Source organism: Staurois parvus, unplaced genomic scaffold (assembly GCF_062004578.1).
Source record: "Staurois parvus isolate SC_StPar_1 unplaced genomic scaffold, SC_StPar_1.0 ptg000636l, whole genome shotgun sequence".
In the NCBI taxonomy this organism is placed as follows: domain Eukaryota; kingdom Metazoa; phylum Chordata; class Amphibia; order Anura; family Ranidae; genus Staurois; species Staurois parvus.
In genome coordinates, this window is record NW_028318432.1 from 11404926 (window position 1) to 11425655 (window position 20730).

A 20730-nucleotide genomic window follows, 5' to 3' on the forward strand; every position below is an offset into this window, starting at 1 on the left:
CCAGCACTCTCAAGTCCTTCTTATCTCAATGCGCCCGCATTGGAAGCCATTTCCTATGGGGTGCACCGTTAGGTTTGGTTCACACATGTGCGGGTGGTGCCGCTGCGGATCCGCATGAAATTCTGTGCAGCTGCACCACCCACACAGAGGAATGCGGACCCACGGGCGGGTGCCATTAGATCTAATGACACGCCACCCGCACTGGAAAATGCAACCATACTGGGAACCAAGGTTCCCGTGCGGGCTGCGTTTTCAGAAGAAGTGCAGGGACTTCTTCCCTGCGTGTTATGGGGCAAATGAACGGGCTCTCGTGCTCGCGCAAGACGTGGCCTACACGGCTGCATATATGTGAACCAGGGGTTAGGCTTGTTCCTGAGCTGGACTGTGTATGTCTATTGACACACACTGTGTGGTTCAGGCCTTCACCCTCCTCACAGCATTTGAAAAACAGCTGCGCATGCCAATGGCTCTTGCTGCTGTCTCCGAGCCTGTGAGAGGGGAAAGCGAGAACCAGTGCTGCTGGAGACGGACACAACAGTGGACTGATCATGGACACGTAATTATTTGGGGGGCTTGGATCGAACAACTAGTGGAAGGATTTTTACCCTAATGCAGGTAATGCATTAAGTTAAAAAAAACCTTCTGGCTTTATAAACTCTCTAATATTTTTCAGGGAAAAAATCTATACAAAAGACCGCATACTGATCACGTTAATTCTTTACACCAAAACTTTATTTAATTAGGAAACACATACTACATGTTCCTGTCTGGGAACCCTGAGTGGTTTACATGCTGGGATTTGCAGCATGTGTTGTTCAAGTGCATAAAGTTTGGTGTTAGGAAGCAATGTCATTGATGCCTTTTTGTTTTCTGTACATAATCTATATGGAACAAGAACAGCCTCTTGTGGCCAGCACCCAGCGCAGCAGCAGTCAAGGGGAAGACTCGAGATTAGAGTGTTTTCTCTGGATTGTACTGTGGCTCAGCAAGTGTTGTTAGCCCTTACCCAGCTAGATAGACTATGGAACGTCTTCTGGTTGACGTGCCTAGGAATCAAACATTAAAGTAGGTCAGCAGATTGTAGTTTAGATATGGCTGTTGTCCATTCCAGCATGAATGGGCACCCATGTACAAAGACAGTTCTATAAAGACCACGTTTGAGAAGTTTGGTGTGAAGGAACTTAAATGGCCTGCACAAAGCCCTGACCTCAACCCTGCTGAACACCTTTGCAATACATCAGTACCTGATCTTACAAATCTCCCTTTGACTGAATGGGAGCACAATCCCACAGGCACATTCCAAAATCTTGTGGAAAGTCTTCCCAGTAAACTGGACTCTTATAGCTGCAAAGGTTGGGCATCGTCATAGTATTGTTCAAGGTTTTAACAAAGGATGTCTAACAAGCTCATTTGGGTGTGATGCTCAGGTGTACACATACGATGGGTCATGTAATGTACTCACATCCCTGTTTGCACTACGTGGCTTATCTTGTAACCAGTATTATATTATCTCTGCAGATTTCCTATTAAGCCAGCCATAGATGTATAGAAATTCAGCTGGTTCTGCAGGGATAGGCCAAATTTCAATCCATCAATGGACAGGCTAGTTGTACAGAAGTCAATCTATCAATCGACTTTTGCACAATCAGCCTGTCGGGGTTTTTTTTTTTTTTCATTTGATCAGTGCCACTGGCCACAGCCGGCAACACTGATCATTTTATCCTGACAGCGGGGAACTCTCCCTGCTGCCAGGATGCATTAAATCAGCCAGAGGCATTCCCCCCATCAACATCAAGTGTGTTGATAGGGGAATCAAATCTTTTTTGTTTTCGTTCAACCTTCTGGCCTGCCTTAGGGTACTAAATATACTGATGCTATAGATAGAGCTACAAGAGGGTAAACCACAATTCTAAAAACAAATGTCAAGAAATGAAATGTGGTACATCACACATTTTTAAAAGAAGTAATTCTGAAAAATATTTCCATATAAACATTTAAATAATGCTATATACTATGTACAGACTGAAAATATACCATTTTTCCTATATAACACAATGTAATGGGGTATAGACATACTGTATACCAAAGGAAGATGACAATACCTTTAGTTTCCAAATTAAAAATCAAACAAGACATGTGGCAACGACATGTACAAAACACACAGATGGGCAGCACAAGTCGAATGTGGTAGTGATGGCATATTTTCCTTGTATCGATTACCCTCACTTCATCCATCTTATCCATATGTACTTAGGAAGCCACGCACACTTCTGTTAGAACGTTTACTAGGAAATTATGGCCATAGAGGAATTTAAAGTTGATGCCAGCAAAAGGCAAAACAAAACCGAGACAGAAGCATCTAATCCAAATAAAGCTATAGGTATCAAGGTTCCTATTTTAGTTACACTTAACCTGCTGTTGTACACTGCAATGGGGTTTTGATCTTTGTGATCTGTCTGCTGAATGTCAGCCCCATTAGATTACGAACACAATGTTCTAACATTATGTAACATCAGTGTGGGACAGAACATATGCGGAAAAGCAGGGCTGCTGCGTTACTATTTCTGATTTCAACATGTTTTCCAGAAATTTCCTTACAAAAAACACATTAAGGCCATTTGCATTCTGGCCCAAAAATGGAGCGTCTTGGAGATGACTTCAAAGAGACGCCCTAATTTATGACCAGTGCTTCTTTTGTACAAAATTCTGACAACTGGATTACACAGCGGTGATATGTAAGTGGAAAGAGCTTCAGTGTGTTCGAAAAAATGCAATCCTTGTGGTAATAAATATGAGGTGGATGTTGTCACAAATCCTGCGTCTTCATTGAGACATCAACTCCTTATTTGGTTATTGCGCACACTGTCAATCCATTGCGCTGGCCTGCAACTGTGTTCAGTAGCTTACCTGGCAAAGAAAGGACAATTGTCCCTGGAGGAAAATCTGACCAAATCAATCTTTTTCTAGTATCAACTGATCCTTTTTGAGAAAAAGATTCTTTGCAACTATTTTTGATTGGTATATGTATGGCCTACACCAAATTTCAAGTGGCACTTCCACAGTGCACCATCATCAAGAGAAGAGGAGGAGGGGTTACAACAAGGCTGACAACTGCAACATCAAGATCAATTCAATACCCTGAAGAGTACTTGTTTTGATGCAAATGGGTGCAGACTAGACCATAGTTAGCAGATATAATTTGTTGTATTTGACCATGAAAATGTGATTGGTTTAAAGTATGCCCCTCCTTACTTTTCTTAAGAATAGGTTAAATGAATGGAAAAATCTTCCACTCTCTTTAATCAGGAAAATCAATGTTCAAAATGAAAATTTTACCTTTGTTTTTAGAAAATCCTCGGTGTGGATTCCCAAATCAATATTTAGGTCTATAGATAGTCTCTTATCCTTGTGTTTGTGGCATGGTGGAACTCCTCACCTTAAAATGGCCATTTTGTAGCAACCGTGGCGGGGGGGAGGTCCTATCGGTTCCTAGTTTCTTCAAATACTTTTTGGCTGGGCATCTGGTATTTGCACGTTGCTGGTTAACTAATTCAAACCCCCTCCCCGAAGATGCTTCAATGTTCCTAGAAGCAGTCTGTTTGGGATCCCACGAGGCCCTAAACCGTTTTTAAAATATAGAGGTCCAAAGTCCCCCTATAATTTTACTTGTTCCTTGCAGTCTGTCCTAAAAGCATGGAACATGGTTCATGGACACTTAACCATAGTCTCTTTCCGGTTGTATATGGACCAAATATGGTATTAAGACGTTACAACACAGAGTCTTTCATGGTTCATCACTGATTAAACCACTGTCCACATTTTCCTGGAAACTGCTAAATTGTCGCCACCTTTAAGGATGGCCTGGGAAGCTGTGGCTCCTGGCTTAGACAAAGATGATTGGAACGATGTTTGGGAGACCCCTTTTGCGAGACTGCTCTCCGCCAGAGATGGCTTAATACACTATAACATTTTTACACAGGGTCTACTTGTACACCAGCTAGACTGGCTAGGATATTTAGGGCTCAGTCCTTTCTTTGATGGAGCTGTTTGGAGCACGTTGTGGATTTCATGCATATATTTTGGGAGTGTCCGGTTATTAGACCTTTTTGGCAGGAAATTTTGGTCTGTATTACATCAATAACCAGTATTTCCATCCCCCTTTCTATAGAGGTTTAAGTTTGGTTTATTCTCTTGCCACTATAAAAGCAATACATACCCTCCTAACCTTGTTGCTATTGTATGCCAGGAAACTAATCATATTATCATGGAAGAAAGCATCAGCACCGACTTTTGTGTCATGGAAATTGCTAGTGAATAAATAAGTACCTTTATACAAAGCCACTTACTCGAGTAGGGGTGCATTCACTAAGTTTGACAAAGTGTGGGGTGGATGGCTCTCCTCTTCCGTCACTGTCGCCAATTGAATGTTTCTGAACAATCTGATATAGATCTATAGATGTATGGAGTGTTCTCTTCTTTTTGCTTTTTTAGGGATTACCTTGCTTATGCAGTTGTTTGGGGATGAGTGGGGTGAATAAGCATTTCATGGATGCTTAATTTTTAGCATTGGTACCCTCAATTATGTAGCGTAATTTATGTCTTCTAGTACTTGTATCTTTGGTGGGGGTTGACTCCTGCTGCTTCTCCTTGTACTATTGTTCTGCAAAAGGGATAGCACCTCACTGGTCATGGGTCTCCTACCTGGGGACCCTGACCTTGAAGTACAACTGCTAAGGCTAACCTGTATTTTATTTTTTTCTTTTCCTTTTTAAGTTTTATCTACTGTTGCACTGCATTAACTTTTTACTGCAGTTTGTAACTGCTGTTAAAATTCAATAAAAAGAATAAAAAAAAAAAAAAAGTATTATGACCAAGGCTATTTTGGCTATACCTCCCCTATGGACCACACATTCGGCACTCCTGTGACCTGTTTTTAGCAGGCCCAGGCTCTGGAAAGGTCACTAATTTAAAGTCAGGGATCCACCCAAATACCCGGACTGGAAGCTGTCTTAGACTCTCAAAAGAGCCTGAGCCAGCAGCTCCCACCCCCTCGTCAGTCTGGCGGACCAGTGAGTGTTGAAGGGGCAGAGAAGAGTGAAGACCAAAAACTGAGCATTCAGCGGCGTTTGATTGCTCAGTTCTTATTCTTAAAGGTGGCAGGGGACAGATGTGGCATCAGACCAATCCACCTGCATCCACCTAGGTGAGTATGTAGGTTTGTTTGTTTGAAACCTCAAAGTTCTCTTTTTAATATGATTATACCTTTTTACATGGTTTAAAGTAGATGAAAACCAGTCACTAAAATTTCATATATATACTTTAAAATGCCAATGCAGTTCTAATCGTTGAATTCAATACTTTTAAAGAAAAATTCTATGCCTGGTAAATTTCTTACATAGTTACATTGATCCAGCTTGGACCAATGTAGCTATGCATATACCATACCAGGCTGAAGGCCCTGGAAGCTCAAATCACTAAAGTAGACACCATTACTTCAGAGATCTCCACTTACTTCTGGGTTCCATGCTCAGCAGTCAGCCTGATTCATTCTAAACATGAGGTTCATTGCTCAGCACCAGCGCCATTCAGAGAATGCTTTACAAAGAATGAATGAATGCAAAGTGCTCCGTTTGGACAGGGTGGAGAGAAAGGGCATTAACATAATACTCTCCATCTAGTCCATTCAGAACATTCTTTGCATTTACTCATGAAAAAAAGCATTCTCTGATAGGCACCCGTGCGGAGTGGCTGACCTCTGGTCTTCACAATGCATCAGACCAGAAGGCTGCAGGAGATCACAGCACACAGATGCAAAAATGATGAAAAGGTGAACAAAAGGAGTTTTGACACTACAGGACACAGGAATTGATTCTTAGACAATGTTATATGCCCCTACCTTCAGGCGATTACATCCCCCCACTCTATCCACATATAAATCCACCTACTCCATAAGGCTCCAGTTTCTTAGCAAACAATAAGAGGATCACAGAGAAGGGAGGGAAGGGGCCTGTGTCCTGTACCAGGATATATAATTTACAGCATGTCTAAATTCCAAAATAGGTCATGGAATGTACCCAAACAATAATTTGAAGGGGGGAGCGGGGGGCACATATAAATGCGCATAGTTGTACAGGGAAAAAAATTTGCATTTTTAATATTGTTTTGCAGGCACCTTCACAGCATTCCACCCACAATCAGAGGATTGTGGGTGCATTATCAGACTCTTGCAAACAATGCCCATACCTCTATACAGGCTTTCAGCTGGACAAAGGGCCAATGGACTACAAGTGCTCTGATTACTGCACTGGTGTTCCAATGATAAATACAAGTCCTTCTGTCTTGGTGGTAGATGTTTATCCATTCACAGATCTCTGTAATCAGTTGGCACGGTTGTGAGGTGGGAGCCCTGCCTAGCAACAGGTGAAAATGACAGATGCTAGAAGCTGTAAAAAGTCAAACCCCCCAACATCAGGTAGGAAAGCAGGGACACATTCCCAACAGTAAAAGCCATAGAAAAAAGTAAAATAAATCAGGCAACATATACAAAAAAAAAATCTTCTCCAAAAGCAGATGGGGACTATCACCTAAGGACATTAGCAACTCTGGAACCTCCCGGAGAGGGCAGGGTTATATGAATATACTAAGGACAGTCTCAGCAAAGCATTTGCCAATGTCCAATCACCTGAAGGTAATTGGATAGGTAAAAGGAGTAGAGATCCTCCTGGACTCCTGGAGCAGTTTGCTATATGTTTGTCTCCCAATTATGTTCTTACCTTACCGCCTTGTCATGTGCACCCTAAATAAGACTATAAATGGCCACGCTGACAGTATTTGTGCAGACAAGGCCCACTATTGTTGCTATCAGGAAGCCAGCCCAGAGCAAGTTTGTGGATCCAACAAGAGTGCGTGCGTGTAGACAGGAAAAACCTGAAAGTGGCTGGAGGAGATTAACAGCACTGAGCTGCGAGGAAAAAAATAGGAAGTAAGGCCAAAATAGTGTTTTTCGTGGGAAGAAAACAAGGCAATTGATTCTGATACACAGCACTTTAGCAAACTAAAAGTCATCTAATCACGTTTTATATCTACTTTAAAGATAATGCCAACAGCAGCCAATCAGATTCCAGCAATATTCTATACCTAGCACTGAGAAAATAAAGCATGGAAACTGACAGATTGCTAAAGGTAATAAACTCGGCTGTAATAAGCTCTGGTTTTCATAACATACTGTCAGTCTGCCAATCACAGCATCTGCATGTGCAGTCTAGTCCGAGATGTTTTTTCTGTGATGGGGTTTAAGTGGCATTTTGTTGCGATGCAAATCCATTAACATCCGGGATGTGTGCCCATCAAAAAGTCATCTTCCAAACTATGAGTGCATATTATACACCCTTGATTCACAGTCAATATTTTCTTTGATAACAAACAGCAGACAATACTTCACGCTACAAGCATCGGCCAACGTCTCAAAACGGCTACTGCATTTCAAAATGTAAAAGCTATCACGCTATCATGCAGGACATCTGAAAAAGAAGCATTAAAAAAATATATCCTTTTCAATTTGTACAGATTATACTCTTACATGTATTGCCATTTGGGCTAAATGTATTTACCGGTCATTTATAAATTTGGCATCACCAATTTGAGACCGTCTCTACGAAGGCCAAAGAACACACTGAACAAAGAACATCTTGATTATGGCACCAGTTTCAACATTTCTCTCATCTATCTGAATGCTGGGACTCCTGCACATAACACTGTAAAAAACATTCAGATTTCATCGACATTTCAGTTTAATACAATTAAAGATACTATCTTCTGTAATAGGAGGATGTCACGACAGGTTCATAGAGCTCTTCAACTCCTAGTGGACAACAAGCTTGAGTTTCAAGAATTAAAAACAAAACAGTGAAAAATTCGACGTTATGTACTACTACAGACCAAGCACAATGTTAGATGTCTCCATCATTCTATAACAAAACAAAACAAAAAAAAACATTAATAAAGCTGGAACGTGAGCTTTATTATTGTTTTTTGTTAGGGAATGATGGTTATATCTAACATTGTACATGGTCTGCAGAAGTCCACAAGGCAGGGTTTTTTTTTCACTAAGTTTCTTGATATTAATAATACCAAGGTCTCCAGACCTTCAGATGAGTTGAATGTCCACCGAGTGGAGAAATATTTCAAGAATTAAAGCAATCCATTACTTGACAACGTGTCAGGTTTGCTTGATAGGAGCCACAGCAGGCAGCCTGTTTTCACCTTTCCTACACCCACTTACAGCCCTTCCACCGCCAGACCACCCAGAGGTATCAATGCCAGTTTCACATTTCTGATAGTTCAATTCTGCACATCACTCAGTAAGCTCCTGCTTACATCCATGTAACAGTCTTGATTGGCTACTCAGGCAACCAGCACTGCGATATGGGAAAGCAGGAAGGGAGACACATGTCTGCCACCCCATTAACATAAGTGATTGGGACTTCAACAGGGGAGCAAATGTAAGCCTGCTTTGTATAAAAAAAAAAAAAAAAAGCAAGCCTGTTGATCTACCTAAAATTGGCGAAATAAAGGTTCGTTGTACATAGTTGCAAAACTATAACTCTGCAATTAAGTGGCCCCCAACAAGGAAGACTCTGAAGATCCTGCTGCTGTACTTTATCTTTCCATCCAGCGTCCCTATTCGTTGTGACTGTGTCCTTTAGAAGTTGGCTAGAAGGTACCATTCTCCTCTTCTTCCCATTCCTGGCTATACTGATATGTGATTCTAAAGTGTTACAAAATTGCAGAATAATCTCTTGATGCAATCTGATGCTACCCAAAAAGGAGCACTCGAGAATACACTTCTCCACTCTCTTGTGTAAAGTTGAAATTGGATGTTACTTTAAGTTTTGCATTGCGTAGGCAAACCTTACATTGTAGGCAACTACAGTGGGGCAAAAAAGTATTTAGTCAGCCACCAATTGTGCAAGTTCTCCCACTTAAAAAGAAGAGAGAGGCCTGTAATTGGCATCATAGGTAGACCTCAACTATGAGAGACAAAATGAGAAAAACAAATCCAGACAATCACATTGGCTGATTTGGAAATAATTTATTTGCAAATTATGGTGGAAAATAAGTATTTGGTCACCTACAAACAAGCAAGATTTCTGGCTCTCACAGACCTGTACCTTCTTCTTTAAGAGGCTCCTCTGTCCTGCACTCATTACCATGTATCAATGGCACCTGTTTGAACTTGTTATCAGTATAAAAGACACCTGTCCACAACCTCAAACAGTCACACTCCAAACTCCACTATGGTGAAGACCAAAGAGCTGTCGAAGGACACCAGAAACAAAACTGTAGACCTGTACCAGGCTGGGAAGACTGAATCTGCAATAGGCAAGCAGCTTGGTGTGAACAAATCAACTGTGGGAGCAATAATTAGAAAATGGAAGACATACAAGACCACTGATAATCTCCCTCGATCTGGGGCTTCACGCAAGATCTCACCCTGTGGGGTCAAAATGATCACAAGAACGGTGAGCAAAAATCCCAGGACCACACGGGGGGACCTAGTGAATGACCTGCAGAGAGCTGGGACCAACGTAACAAAGGCTACCATCAGTAACACACTACGCCGCCAGGGACTCAGATCCTGCAGTGCCAGACGTGTCCCCCTGCTTAAGCTAGTACATGTCGGGGCCCATCTGAAGTTTGCTAGAGAGCATTTGGATGATCCAGAAGAGGATTGGGAGAATGTCATATGGTCAGATGAAACCAAAATAGAACTGTTTGGTAGAAACACAACTCGTCGTGTTTGGAGGAGAGAGAATGCTGAGTTGCATCCATAGAACACCATACCTACTGTGAAGCATGGGGGTGGCAACATCATGCTTTGGGGCTGTTTCTCCGCAAAGGGACCAGGACGACTGATCCATGTACAGGACAGAATTAATGGGGCCATGTATCGTGAGATTTTAAGTGCAAACCTCCTTCCATCAGCAAGGGCATTGAAGATGAAACGTGGCTGGGTCTTCCAACATGATAATGATCCCAAACATACCGCCTGGGCAACGAAGGAGTGGCTTCGTAAGAAGCATTTTAAGATCCTGGAGTGGCCTAGCCAGTCTCCAGATCTCAACCCAATAGAAAACCTTTGGAGGGAGTAGAAAGTCCGTGTTGCCCAGCGACAGCCCCAAAACATCACTGCTCTAGAGGAGATCTGCATGGAGGAATGGGCCAACATACCAGCAACAGTGTGTGCCAACCTTGTGAAGACTTACAGGAAACGTTTGACCTCTGTCATTGCCAACAAAGGATATATAACAAAGTATTGAGATGAACTTTTGATATTGACCCAATACTTATTTTCCACCATAATTTGCAAATAAATTCTTTCCAAATCAGCCAATGTGATTGTCTGGATTTGTTTTCTCATTTTTCTCTCATAGTTGAGGTCTACCTATGATGCCAATTACAGGCCTCTTTCATCTTTTTAGGTGGGAGAACTTGCACAATTGGTGGATGATTAAATACTTTTTTTGCCCCAATGTATATCTGCTTAATTAATTCATTTTGTACATATTGTGGTGCAGAAATCAATAGGACCTGCCTACCTCTTCAGGCCCCTTTCAGCAGGCAGTTATTATATACTACAAGAGTATTTAGGAGATTAAAAAAAATAATGCTCACAGATCCCTTGCTGCTCGAAGCAGAGTGGGCGGAAGACACATCCGTGTTCATCCAGTTTCTACAGAGTACATGGATAGAGCACACATTGCTTTATGGTCAGCCAGGCGTAAATGGAATCTGCTGTTCATTTACACCCATCCACCCTCCGATCTGCTGCGCCAGACCTGGAGGTAGGCAGATGTACACGGGCACAAGTTAGTTTACAAGACAATGAAAAATCAATGGAAAAAAGTGAGCGCTATCCAAACAGCTGCTGTGCACTCAAGGTATCAAAACAAGCCTTAAATAACAAAGAATAAATAGTGCAGCGCTAAAAATGACAATATGTATTTGCAGGGATTAAAGTAGGGACCTCTGGCTATCTGGATCCAATTAATCCTGACTTCTGGGTACCTGATGATGACCACCCTGAGGGAGGACTATCAAATTTGACCAGACCTTTACCTGATGAAGATTCTTCTGGATATAATAATATATAACGCGTATTATTATTATACTTCTGGTGAGTGTGCAATTCAGTTATTAATCACGGAGCACCACCATTGAGTCTACTAGTCACTTGGCACTTTTACAACTGCACAGACTGTTCATATTGAACCATACTTTAATCCCTGCAAATACATATTGTCATTTTTAGCGCTGCACTATTTATTCTCTACAAGTTAGTTTACACCTGATTGTCCTTAGGGATTTTTAGCCTCAAAACAAGGGGCCTCAAACAGTTTCCATCAGTATGATAGCCCAAACAAATCCAAAATTCACTTAATATATGATGCACAAACTCATAAAAACTAAAATCTTTTACCTCCTGAATGAGCCAATCATCCTTAAGCTAACAATCTTACTTTTGCTGAACTGAAATTCCAAGTCAGTCTTGCCCATCCGCCGGACCACTCCCCCTCTTCTAATCTCCATAACACAAGGAATGGGGAAGGAAGAGGGGTGTTCAGTAGTCCAACAGAGGAGAACTTATGCAGGACTATGAACACAGCTAGGAATTTTAGTGCAGAAGAGGCAACGTTACCAGCTCCCTATAGGAAGTTAGGAGCTTACTGGCTTTCTTGCAGTATCAATTGTTTATTTTGTATATTTTCATGTACTACTTTATTGCAGAGATGTACTGCATGTTATTTTTTTTTATTATAATTTTTAAGCATTTGCTTAAAATACTACTTTTTTGGTAAGATGGCCTTTTTTTGCTTGAATAAAGAAAAAAAACCAAACCACTGATTTAAAAGCAGTGTCAACAAATGTTAACGTAATGTAAACTATGAATAATCACATAAAACAAACTTTCCTGATCACCTTGCACCACAAACCGGGAGTCGTGAAGCTTGTGTGTAACCGCACTCCAGGGAGGGAGAAAGGAGAGTTCATGAGTAAGTTTTTTAAAAATACATTTTGACTGAACTAATCCCAAGAGACAGCAATTCACCATTAGGAAAACACACGGCTAACAATGTGCCTTATTTTCATATGTAATTCTATCTATTTCTTTCCCTCTTTAACACAGGATTACTTGACATCTAACCCTCGGAGATACACTGAGATAGAGAACACATTTCCCGGCTAACCACAGGTTGAGCAAACCAAGCCAGAGTGATGCGAATAATATTCTTTCAATATGAGGGAAAAAATAAAGATCTAAATTACTGATCTGACAATCTGTTTCGCCGCCAAACTCACTAGCTCGCCGCCCAACACAAATACACATGAAGGAGTAGTTAAAATGCATTTTTGCCAGTCTGCTCTAGTTAATCATGATGAGTTTACCGCTCTGCTTTCAGAATATGAAATCCACTCTTAAATTATTTATGTGAGGAGGACCAATTTGTGCTTGCAGCCAGACCAGAAGTTTGTTGTCCAATTGTGAAAGCGTAACTCACCTTTATAAGGCTTCAGTGTGGACCAGAAAGGGATGATGGAGCCCATGCTTAGGTAAAGGGCTTAGGTCTCTTTCACACGGGTGTTCCATACGTCCGTTTTTCATCTGTCCGTTTACGGGTGAAAAACGGACCCCCGTGTATTTTTATGGACTTGCGGATGTATACCGATGAACATCTTTTTACATCCGTTAATATCCGCATCCAATAACATCCGTTTTTTGAACGGAAGAAACCCCTATTTGTCTTCTGCAAAAAAACACAGAACGGATGAACTATGGATATAAATGGATGAAAATGGACATAAACTAATCTAAACGGATGAAAAATGGATGTAAACCAATGTGAAAGGATGAAAAACAGATGAAAAACTGATGAAAAAACGGATGTAAACTCATAATTTTTTCTTTGAAAAAACATGACTGATCTGAAGAAAAAAAAACAGAACGCCCGTGTGAAAGGACCCTTAGTATTTAAAAGCTTTAGGGAGGTTCACTGATACATAATAGCTCCCCTGGAAACTCGAGGCGTCCCGCATAATAAAAGCTGGCCATACACAGATGTATATTATTGTACAAACATTTTTATGAAAATCTTGTCAGTACATTCGATAATGCCATCAGAGATTTGATGAATGTCTTTTGAAATTACTTAAAAACTTACATTATATTGCCAAAAGTATTGGGACACCCTTCAAAATCACTGGATTCAGGTGTTCCAATCACCTCCATGGCCACAGGTGTATATAATCAAGCACTTAGCCATGCAGACTGCTTCTACAAACATTTGTGAAAGAATGGGTCGCTCTCAGGAGCTCGGTGAACTCATTCGTGGTACCATGATAGGTTGCCACCTGTGCAATAAGTCCATCCGTAAAATTTCCTTTTGTAATAAATATTCCACGGTCAACTGTTGGTGGTATTATAACAAAGTGGAGGCAACTGGGAACAACAGCAACTCAGAGACGATGAGGTAAGCCACGTAAAATGACAGAGCATAGTCAGTGCATGCTGAAGTGCACAGAAGTCACCAACTGTCTGCAGAGTCAATAGCTAAAAGACCTCCAAACTTCATGTGACCTTCAGTTTAGCACAACAAGAGAGCGTAGAGAGCTTCATGGAATGGGTTTCCATGGCTGAGCAGCCGTATCCAAGCCTTACATCACCAAGTGCAATGTAAAGCATTGGATGTAGAGGTGTAAAGCACTCTGCCACTGGACTCTAGCGCAGTAGAGACATGTTCTCTGTAGTGATGAATCGCACTTCTCTGTCTGGCAATCTGATGGACGTGTCTGGGTTTGGCGGCTGCCAGGAGAACGGTACTTGCCTGACTGCATTGTGCCAAGTGTAGTTTGATGGAGGGGGATTATGGTGTGGGGATGTTTTTCAGGAGTTGGGCTTTTCCCCTTAGTTCCAGTGAAGGGAATTCTTAAGGCGTCAGCATACCAAGACATTTTGGACAATTTCATGCTCCCAACTTTGTGGATGGCCCCTTCCTGCTCCAACATTACTGCACACCAGTGCACAAAGCAAGGCCCATAAAGACATGGATGAGCGAGTTTGGAGTGGAGGAACCTGACTGGCCTGCACAGAGTCCTGACCTCAACCCGGGTTGCAGGAAAGAAAATCACTTGATTCCCCCATCCACAGTCAGTGTCAAAGTGGGAATACGTCCTGCGAAGTTATTGTGTTCTCCCAGAGGGGGGCACCATTCCAGCTATGAGAACACAGTTATTACTTACAGCGCTAGCATAACCGCATGAAAAATCCAATAGGCTGGTTGTACACAAGTCGATCACTTCACCAACTTGGGAACATTAAGCCTGTGCATACAGGGTTCGAATCGAGGCTGCTCTCTGCTGAATTGGCCGAGATTCAAACAGTCTATGGCCAGCTTAAAGTGTTACTTAACCCACAATGGTAAAATCAATCTGTATATGCAGTAAAGCATATACTCATTGTGGAACCTAAGGGGTTAATCCTCCACATTGTGTAAAAAAAGCTGTTTGATCCTGTCTTCTCTTATAACCCCTTTTTCCACAGTCCCAAATCTATCTGCTGATAGTACAGAGCCCTGGGAAGCACTCTGCACATGCTCAGTTTGGTGTGTATCGCTAGAGAGGTTTTTTTATTATTTTTGGGGGTGCATGTGATCAGCACAGGGCCCAATCACTGTCCAGAGGGTTAGGGGTCAAACATCCTCATAAGACAGAGAAGAATGAAAACTCCTCCTACAAGCTTTAGAACAGAAAAGGTATTTAGCAGTGTATATTTCCTAAATAAATTGTTTATTCCGTGTTCTGTGGGAGACCAGATATAAAGAATGCAGGGTCCTGGGTTTGGTAACACTTTAAGTATAGCGGAGTTTAATTCTGCTTTTAGCCCTTTATAGACCAGATCAGGTTCATTTTATTGACAAACCAGAAAAAAAAAAACTTACATGAAAAAATATAAAAAAAAGTATACAAAAGGAGAGAACAAGTCTAAAAAAGTTAAAAGTTAAAAAAGTAACATAAGAAGTTTTGTGCATGTTCCTTTTCTATGTACCCTAATATATGGAAGTAGTATTTTAATGGAATGGAGCCATCACATGAAACAACTTACTAGAATTTCAGTTGACTTTGTTAAAGGAAATTATTTTAAATTAATGTGGCTACTGAACCATTGCCATGTGGGACCTCAAAAAAATACATATATATTCCTTATAATTTTTCTCTGTGAACATTTATTTATTTAAGCTTAACTCCAAGTTCTTAATGCTAACCATACAAAAAAAAGTCGGCAATGTTCTGTGCTAGCGGCCCAGATATTCATCCAAACAAGGGCAAGCAAACATTTGTGCATGTTGAATAAGCATTCGCTGTCAGTGGTAGCATGTTAACCCATCTCTTGCTGAGCCAAAGGTCGGAATTAGGTCTACAGCACTTCAGAGAGAGAATCCGAGACTTTTCTTTGAAATAGAAAATTGCAGAGGAGAAATAAAATAACAAACAAAACATTAATAGCCCAGAATGGGGAGTAATTCTGCCTTTTTTTTTTTTTTTTTTTTTTGAGTCCTACCTCCCACAGTCTGCCCAACATCAAGAACTACATTTGAAACCGTGACATAAAATGATGGCCACTTACAGTAAATTACCAATGTGCCAGAAAACATGATACAATTTACAACTTTACCCAATTTTGCTACCCAATCAGATTAGTTTAAAAGACACTTTTGTAACTATGCCTCTCCCTCTGCTGACAGTACAGCTTACACAGAGCAAAACAATGAATGTTTTAGTTACAACATAACATTTAGGGGTTTTTTTTTCTTATTCAAACCTTTCAACATTATGGTGAGACATGGCAAGAAAAGGCATGGAATTATTTTGTTTCCTGTAGTAATTTGCCATTAAATGTGATCTGAAGGCACAACAATACACAGACACAATGTGCTTAAACTGATAACACACTAAGGTCCCATGTACACGGGACACTTCTGAACGATGGAAACTGACTGCTGGAATACGTAGGTTAAAAAACGCCTGTTTAGCCGCGTTTGCATATCGCGTTTATGTGCGTTTGCATTTAGAAGCGCTTTTTTAAAGATAAGCACAGGAGAACCTCCCAAATGCCCAGCATGCACTGAAAAATGGTAAATTATGAACTATTTCAGACTGTTTCAGAGAAATACAGAGAGTAGAAGCAGAGACAGCAGTATGTGTTGAGATTAGCTTAGGTGTGAGTTGCTCATTAACATTTCTTTTGTTTCCAAGGGTGGAAAAGGTGTCTGGTGGAGTGATTCATTAAGGCCACCTGGCAGGGGGTCTTCATGAGGATTTTGAGGTGTGAATGGTCATTAACATATCTTTTGTTTTCAAGGGTGGGAGAGGTCTGAGGTGTGATTGCTCATTACAATGCGTGACAAGCTGGGTAGGAATATCCTGTTTTTAGTGTTTTGTCCATCTGAGTACCTTGAAAACGCTTTGCATGCATTTTACACGATGAAAAAAGGCTCTGGGCAGCATCGTTTACTGGAAGAATAAAAAAAAAATTTCAGATGCAAACGCTTATAAACGCGATATGTCACATTTAGCAGTGTTTTGCATTTGAAACACTGATAAAATCGACTGCTGAATGCACGTTTTCTGTGTTCAAAAAAACGGCTGTAAACGACTGTAAATGAAGATGTGTACATGGACACATAGGAAAACATTAGGGTGAGTTCAGGGGCTGCTGAAAAAAACGCTGAACAGCTCCTAAACGTGAGTTTATCAGCTGCAGTGTACATGAGCCCAAACAATCCTAATTTCTCATATCTTTTCTGAACACACCCGCTAGCTGGCTTACTGATTTTCTCAGAAATCTGCACTAAGATACAAGGCAGATTTTTTGCATCCTCTACAACAAAAATGTAATTTTTAGTGAGGTGCTCCCAAAGGAAAATCACGTCTAAAGGGATGCAGACTCTGCAATATTCCTCAGAGTCCTGCAGGAGCAGCAGCTGATCATTTTCAAACCACTCCTGTACAAATTCACTCTGCACATGGAGAAAGACAAACAGCTATTTCTTCAGAATAACAAAAGGTAGGAATCTGCAATAAAGTTTGTTAATGTACATAGATCACCCAGAGGTGTTTTTTTCTCAACAAAAGTGGAGTTACTCTTTAAAGCAGAACTATACTCACCTTGGCTCCAGAAATGCGGCGTCCTGCTGCTCCCCGCCTGGCCGTTGACATTTTTTTTCAGGTATCCGGCTCTCGATGGCGGGCCACTGTCATTGACCGGGCGGGGATGACATCACTCCCACACATGCACGGGAGTCAAGATTTAGCATTGTTGAATTTGTACAGTGAGCTGCACATGCTGTTCTCTCTGTACAGTGGTGGACAGGCAGGTAAGTAACTTTAATGCCAAACAGACAAAGACCTGCCTGTTCACCAATTTTTTTTTTTTTATCTAAAGTTCCACTTTAAGATTTCTGTGGATAGGTGATTATGGCAAATTAATGTAATGGTCGATTTCATGTAATACTCGCGGTATTCAAAAGTTCATTGAATGATACCATTTTAAGTGGATTAAAGTAAGCTTTTTGGGCTTGCCTGGAGTTCTGTTATCAAGAGTAACTTTGCATTTTTGTCTAAACCTGATACAGAAGGTCTTGGAAACAAAATACAGGCATACCTCGGTTTACGAACACCTCGGTTAACGTCATTTTCGGTTTACAAATGAAAATCCATTGAAAATAATGCCTCGGTTTACGAATTGTTTTCGCAATACGAACGGATTAATTGGTTTTCAATGCATTTACGATTTGTTTTTTAATAATGTCCTTGTACAGTACTATGCCTTTAAAGTGCACTTTATAAAGAGTTTTGAACAGATAAGACTTTTTTTTACTTTTTTTCTAACCTCCAGAACGGATTAATTGGTTTTCAATGCATTTACAAATGTTTTTTGCAATACGAACGGATTAATTGGTTTTCAATACATTTACGAATTAATTTTTAATCATGTCCCAGTATAGTATTTTTGCCTTTAAAGTGCACTTTATAAAGAGTTTTCAACAGATAAAATCATTTTTTTTTTTTTACTTTTTTCTGACCTCCAGAACGGATTAATTGGCTTTCAATGCATTCCTACAGGAAACCGGTTTCAGTTTACAAATTTTTCGCAATACGAAAAGTCCCACGGAACAAATTAAATTTGTAAACCGAGGTACGCCTGTAGTTATAAATAATGAACTAGCGGCCTTTCTTTCTTTTTTTTTTTTTTCTTTTCGTCCATAGACAAATTTAATTTAACCCGTCTTAGTAAAAAACCTAGCCCCACCCTCTCCACGTTTAATTATTGCCCCATCCTTATGATGGATGTCCTCCCTGGTCATAAGTAGACACAGAAGCTTTTACCTAGTACACATGATGATTAAAAAAAGATGAAAAATACCACTTTGGGAGAGATCATCCAATAATCTGATTGCTAGTACACAACTTTTGAGAGCCGATCACAACATTGCATGCAAATTTATCCAAACTGATAAGCATAAAAAAATTCTCATACAATAACAGAATGATTTTTGTTTAATCAGTACAGGATTCGTCCGAAAATAATCGAGTGCCAAAGACCAAGCATGCTCAGAAAAAAAAGAATACATTGCAATACAAAACATTACATCTCTTCCGAAGTAGTATTCTGTTGTACGAGAATTTTCGTAACTTTAGTAACCTTTTCATTTTCGATTTGAGACTAGCAAGGAAAAAAAACAAAAAACGAATGATCGTTCGTCCGATATTCTCATCATGTGTACAAGGCTTTAGGAGGGGGCAGGGCCAGGCTTGTAACCACAGAAGCTGGTATAAGTTGTCATATCACAGCACCCTAGATTTTTGTGTTCCAAAAGTGCTTGAAAGTAAAGCTAAACTGGCACATACTTTAACAACCTCCAGCTGACTTTAGGAAAAGTATAAAGACAGAAAAAAAAAAACGAAGTACAGATTTTTCGGTTTTATAAATCTGCATTTTGTTTTGTTGCACACTTAAATGCAAAACAGTTATATAATATTACACTGGGGAAAAGGAGACAGAACACATACATAAATAAGTCGGGAGAAAACACACTACATAAGCCAGAAAATTAGACAAGCATTTGTGTGTCTGCATCCCAAAAAATTAAACCTGCCTTGGGGTAATCAGAAGTCAAATGTTCATTTTCCAGAGTTGTTCCCAAACATAAAACAATTTTCAAAGTGAAACATTTCAGGAAATGGTTTGTCTACAGAGAGAGCTAAACTGCCAACAGTCAACTAAGATGACTTTCTTCCCTTCGTTACAGCCTTCTGATATAAAAATCAACCCTTGCTTCTGCTACAGCGGTTCTGACAAATGTGAATTTGTCATTTCCATGCTATGCCAACACCGTGTCTGAAGTTTCAAGGCCATCAAACCATAATCCTGTATAATGTGTACTCTGAATCTAGAATAGTATTTCAGTGGGGCTTACCTTTACCAGTGAATGGAGACTTTTTTCACCAAACATATCCCAGAGGAAGGTCAGGTCTTCTTGGCTGTCCACATGCGGCTGCAGCTGGGCCGGTAGTGTAGCCAAGAGCTCATACAGACCTATAAAACGAAAATAAAACAGAAAATGTAATCTCATTAATTTCACCTAACAACTCAGTCCAATGGCTTGCCCAACGTTCCTCAATTAAAAAAAAAAAAAAAAAAATTACCTAAAAAGGTCTGTAAATGGACTCAATGTCAAAAGAATAGAAGAACAATATTATTTTTTTTTTAACAAAAGGAACACGTCTGCTTTTATCAATCCAAAATTATTTTATTTACTTAATATTTTTTTTTTAACAACATACAATGTGACTTAATCACTTTTCCATTTCCACCGAGACAAGCCAATGACTCACCAAAACGGAACAATTTCCAAAAACGAAATCGGGTGGTCCGCGGAACTATGACTACACTTACTTTGAAATAAAACTTTTTTTTTTTAATTTATAGCTCAATTAAGATTTGTATTTTCAAACGCCCCATAAAAAAAAAATATATATATATATATATATATATATTCCATAGAATCGCTCAAGAAATGAAACAATACAGAGGGGAAACAGACGGCATGTATCAAAACACTGCTGAAATGTACAACATCATAGTTCATTTTTAACACCAAAGGATTGCTTTCCGTTTTTCAATTTCTGTTAATATCATCTCATCATACTACAGTAACTAGTAGTTAAAGGCGTACTTAAGCAAGCTTGCAAAGCAAACAGTAGCACAGTGTTCTAGGAGTAGCACACACAGGCAACAACCATCTATCATATACACAAACCTTCGAGCGGCAGTCCAAGAATGTAGCCGCACTGACTGCACAAGTCTCTATGGGGAACTGACATGTCATGAGCCGCTATCAATTCATAGCACATGTTTCATTTTCCAGGGGGATTACTAGAGGTAAAGAGGACAAATTCACATTTTTTTCTGCTTGCTGTCTACAAAAACATGAGAAATCTCAGGGGGTCCCCACTACATGCTCCTGCTATTATTTTTAGTCAGGATCACTGTCGCTGTTCATCAAAAAGCCAACTTTTACATGACGCTTAACCCAAAAAAAAATGCTGGGTAAAAAGACTGTAAAAGGAAATTCCAAATTTTGGACACTAATCTAAATTCTGTATCAATGA

General features: G+C 40.2%; 1 protein-coding gene across 4 annotated transcripts in view; it reads right to left on the reverse strand.

Annotated features, from left to right (window-relative positions):
- MPP7 (MAGUK p55 scaffold protein 7) overlaps positions 1–20730 on the reverse strand; it is a 525083-nt gene that overhangs the window by 270930 nt on the left and 233423 nt on the right. For all 4 annotated transcript variants that reach the window (XM_089693824.1, XM_089693825.1, XM_089693827.1 and 1 more), the window contains one exon: positions 19536–19654. In XM_089693824.1, the coding sequence (XP_089549950.1) occupies positions 19536–19654 (119 nt within the window). The remainder of the gene's footprint in view (positions 1–19535; positions 19655–20730) is intronic.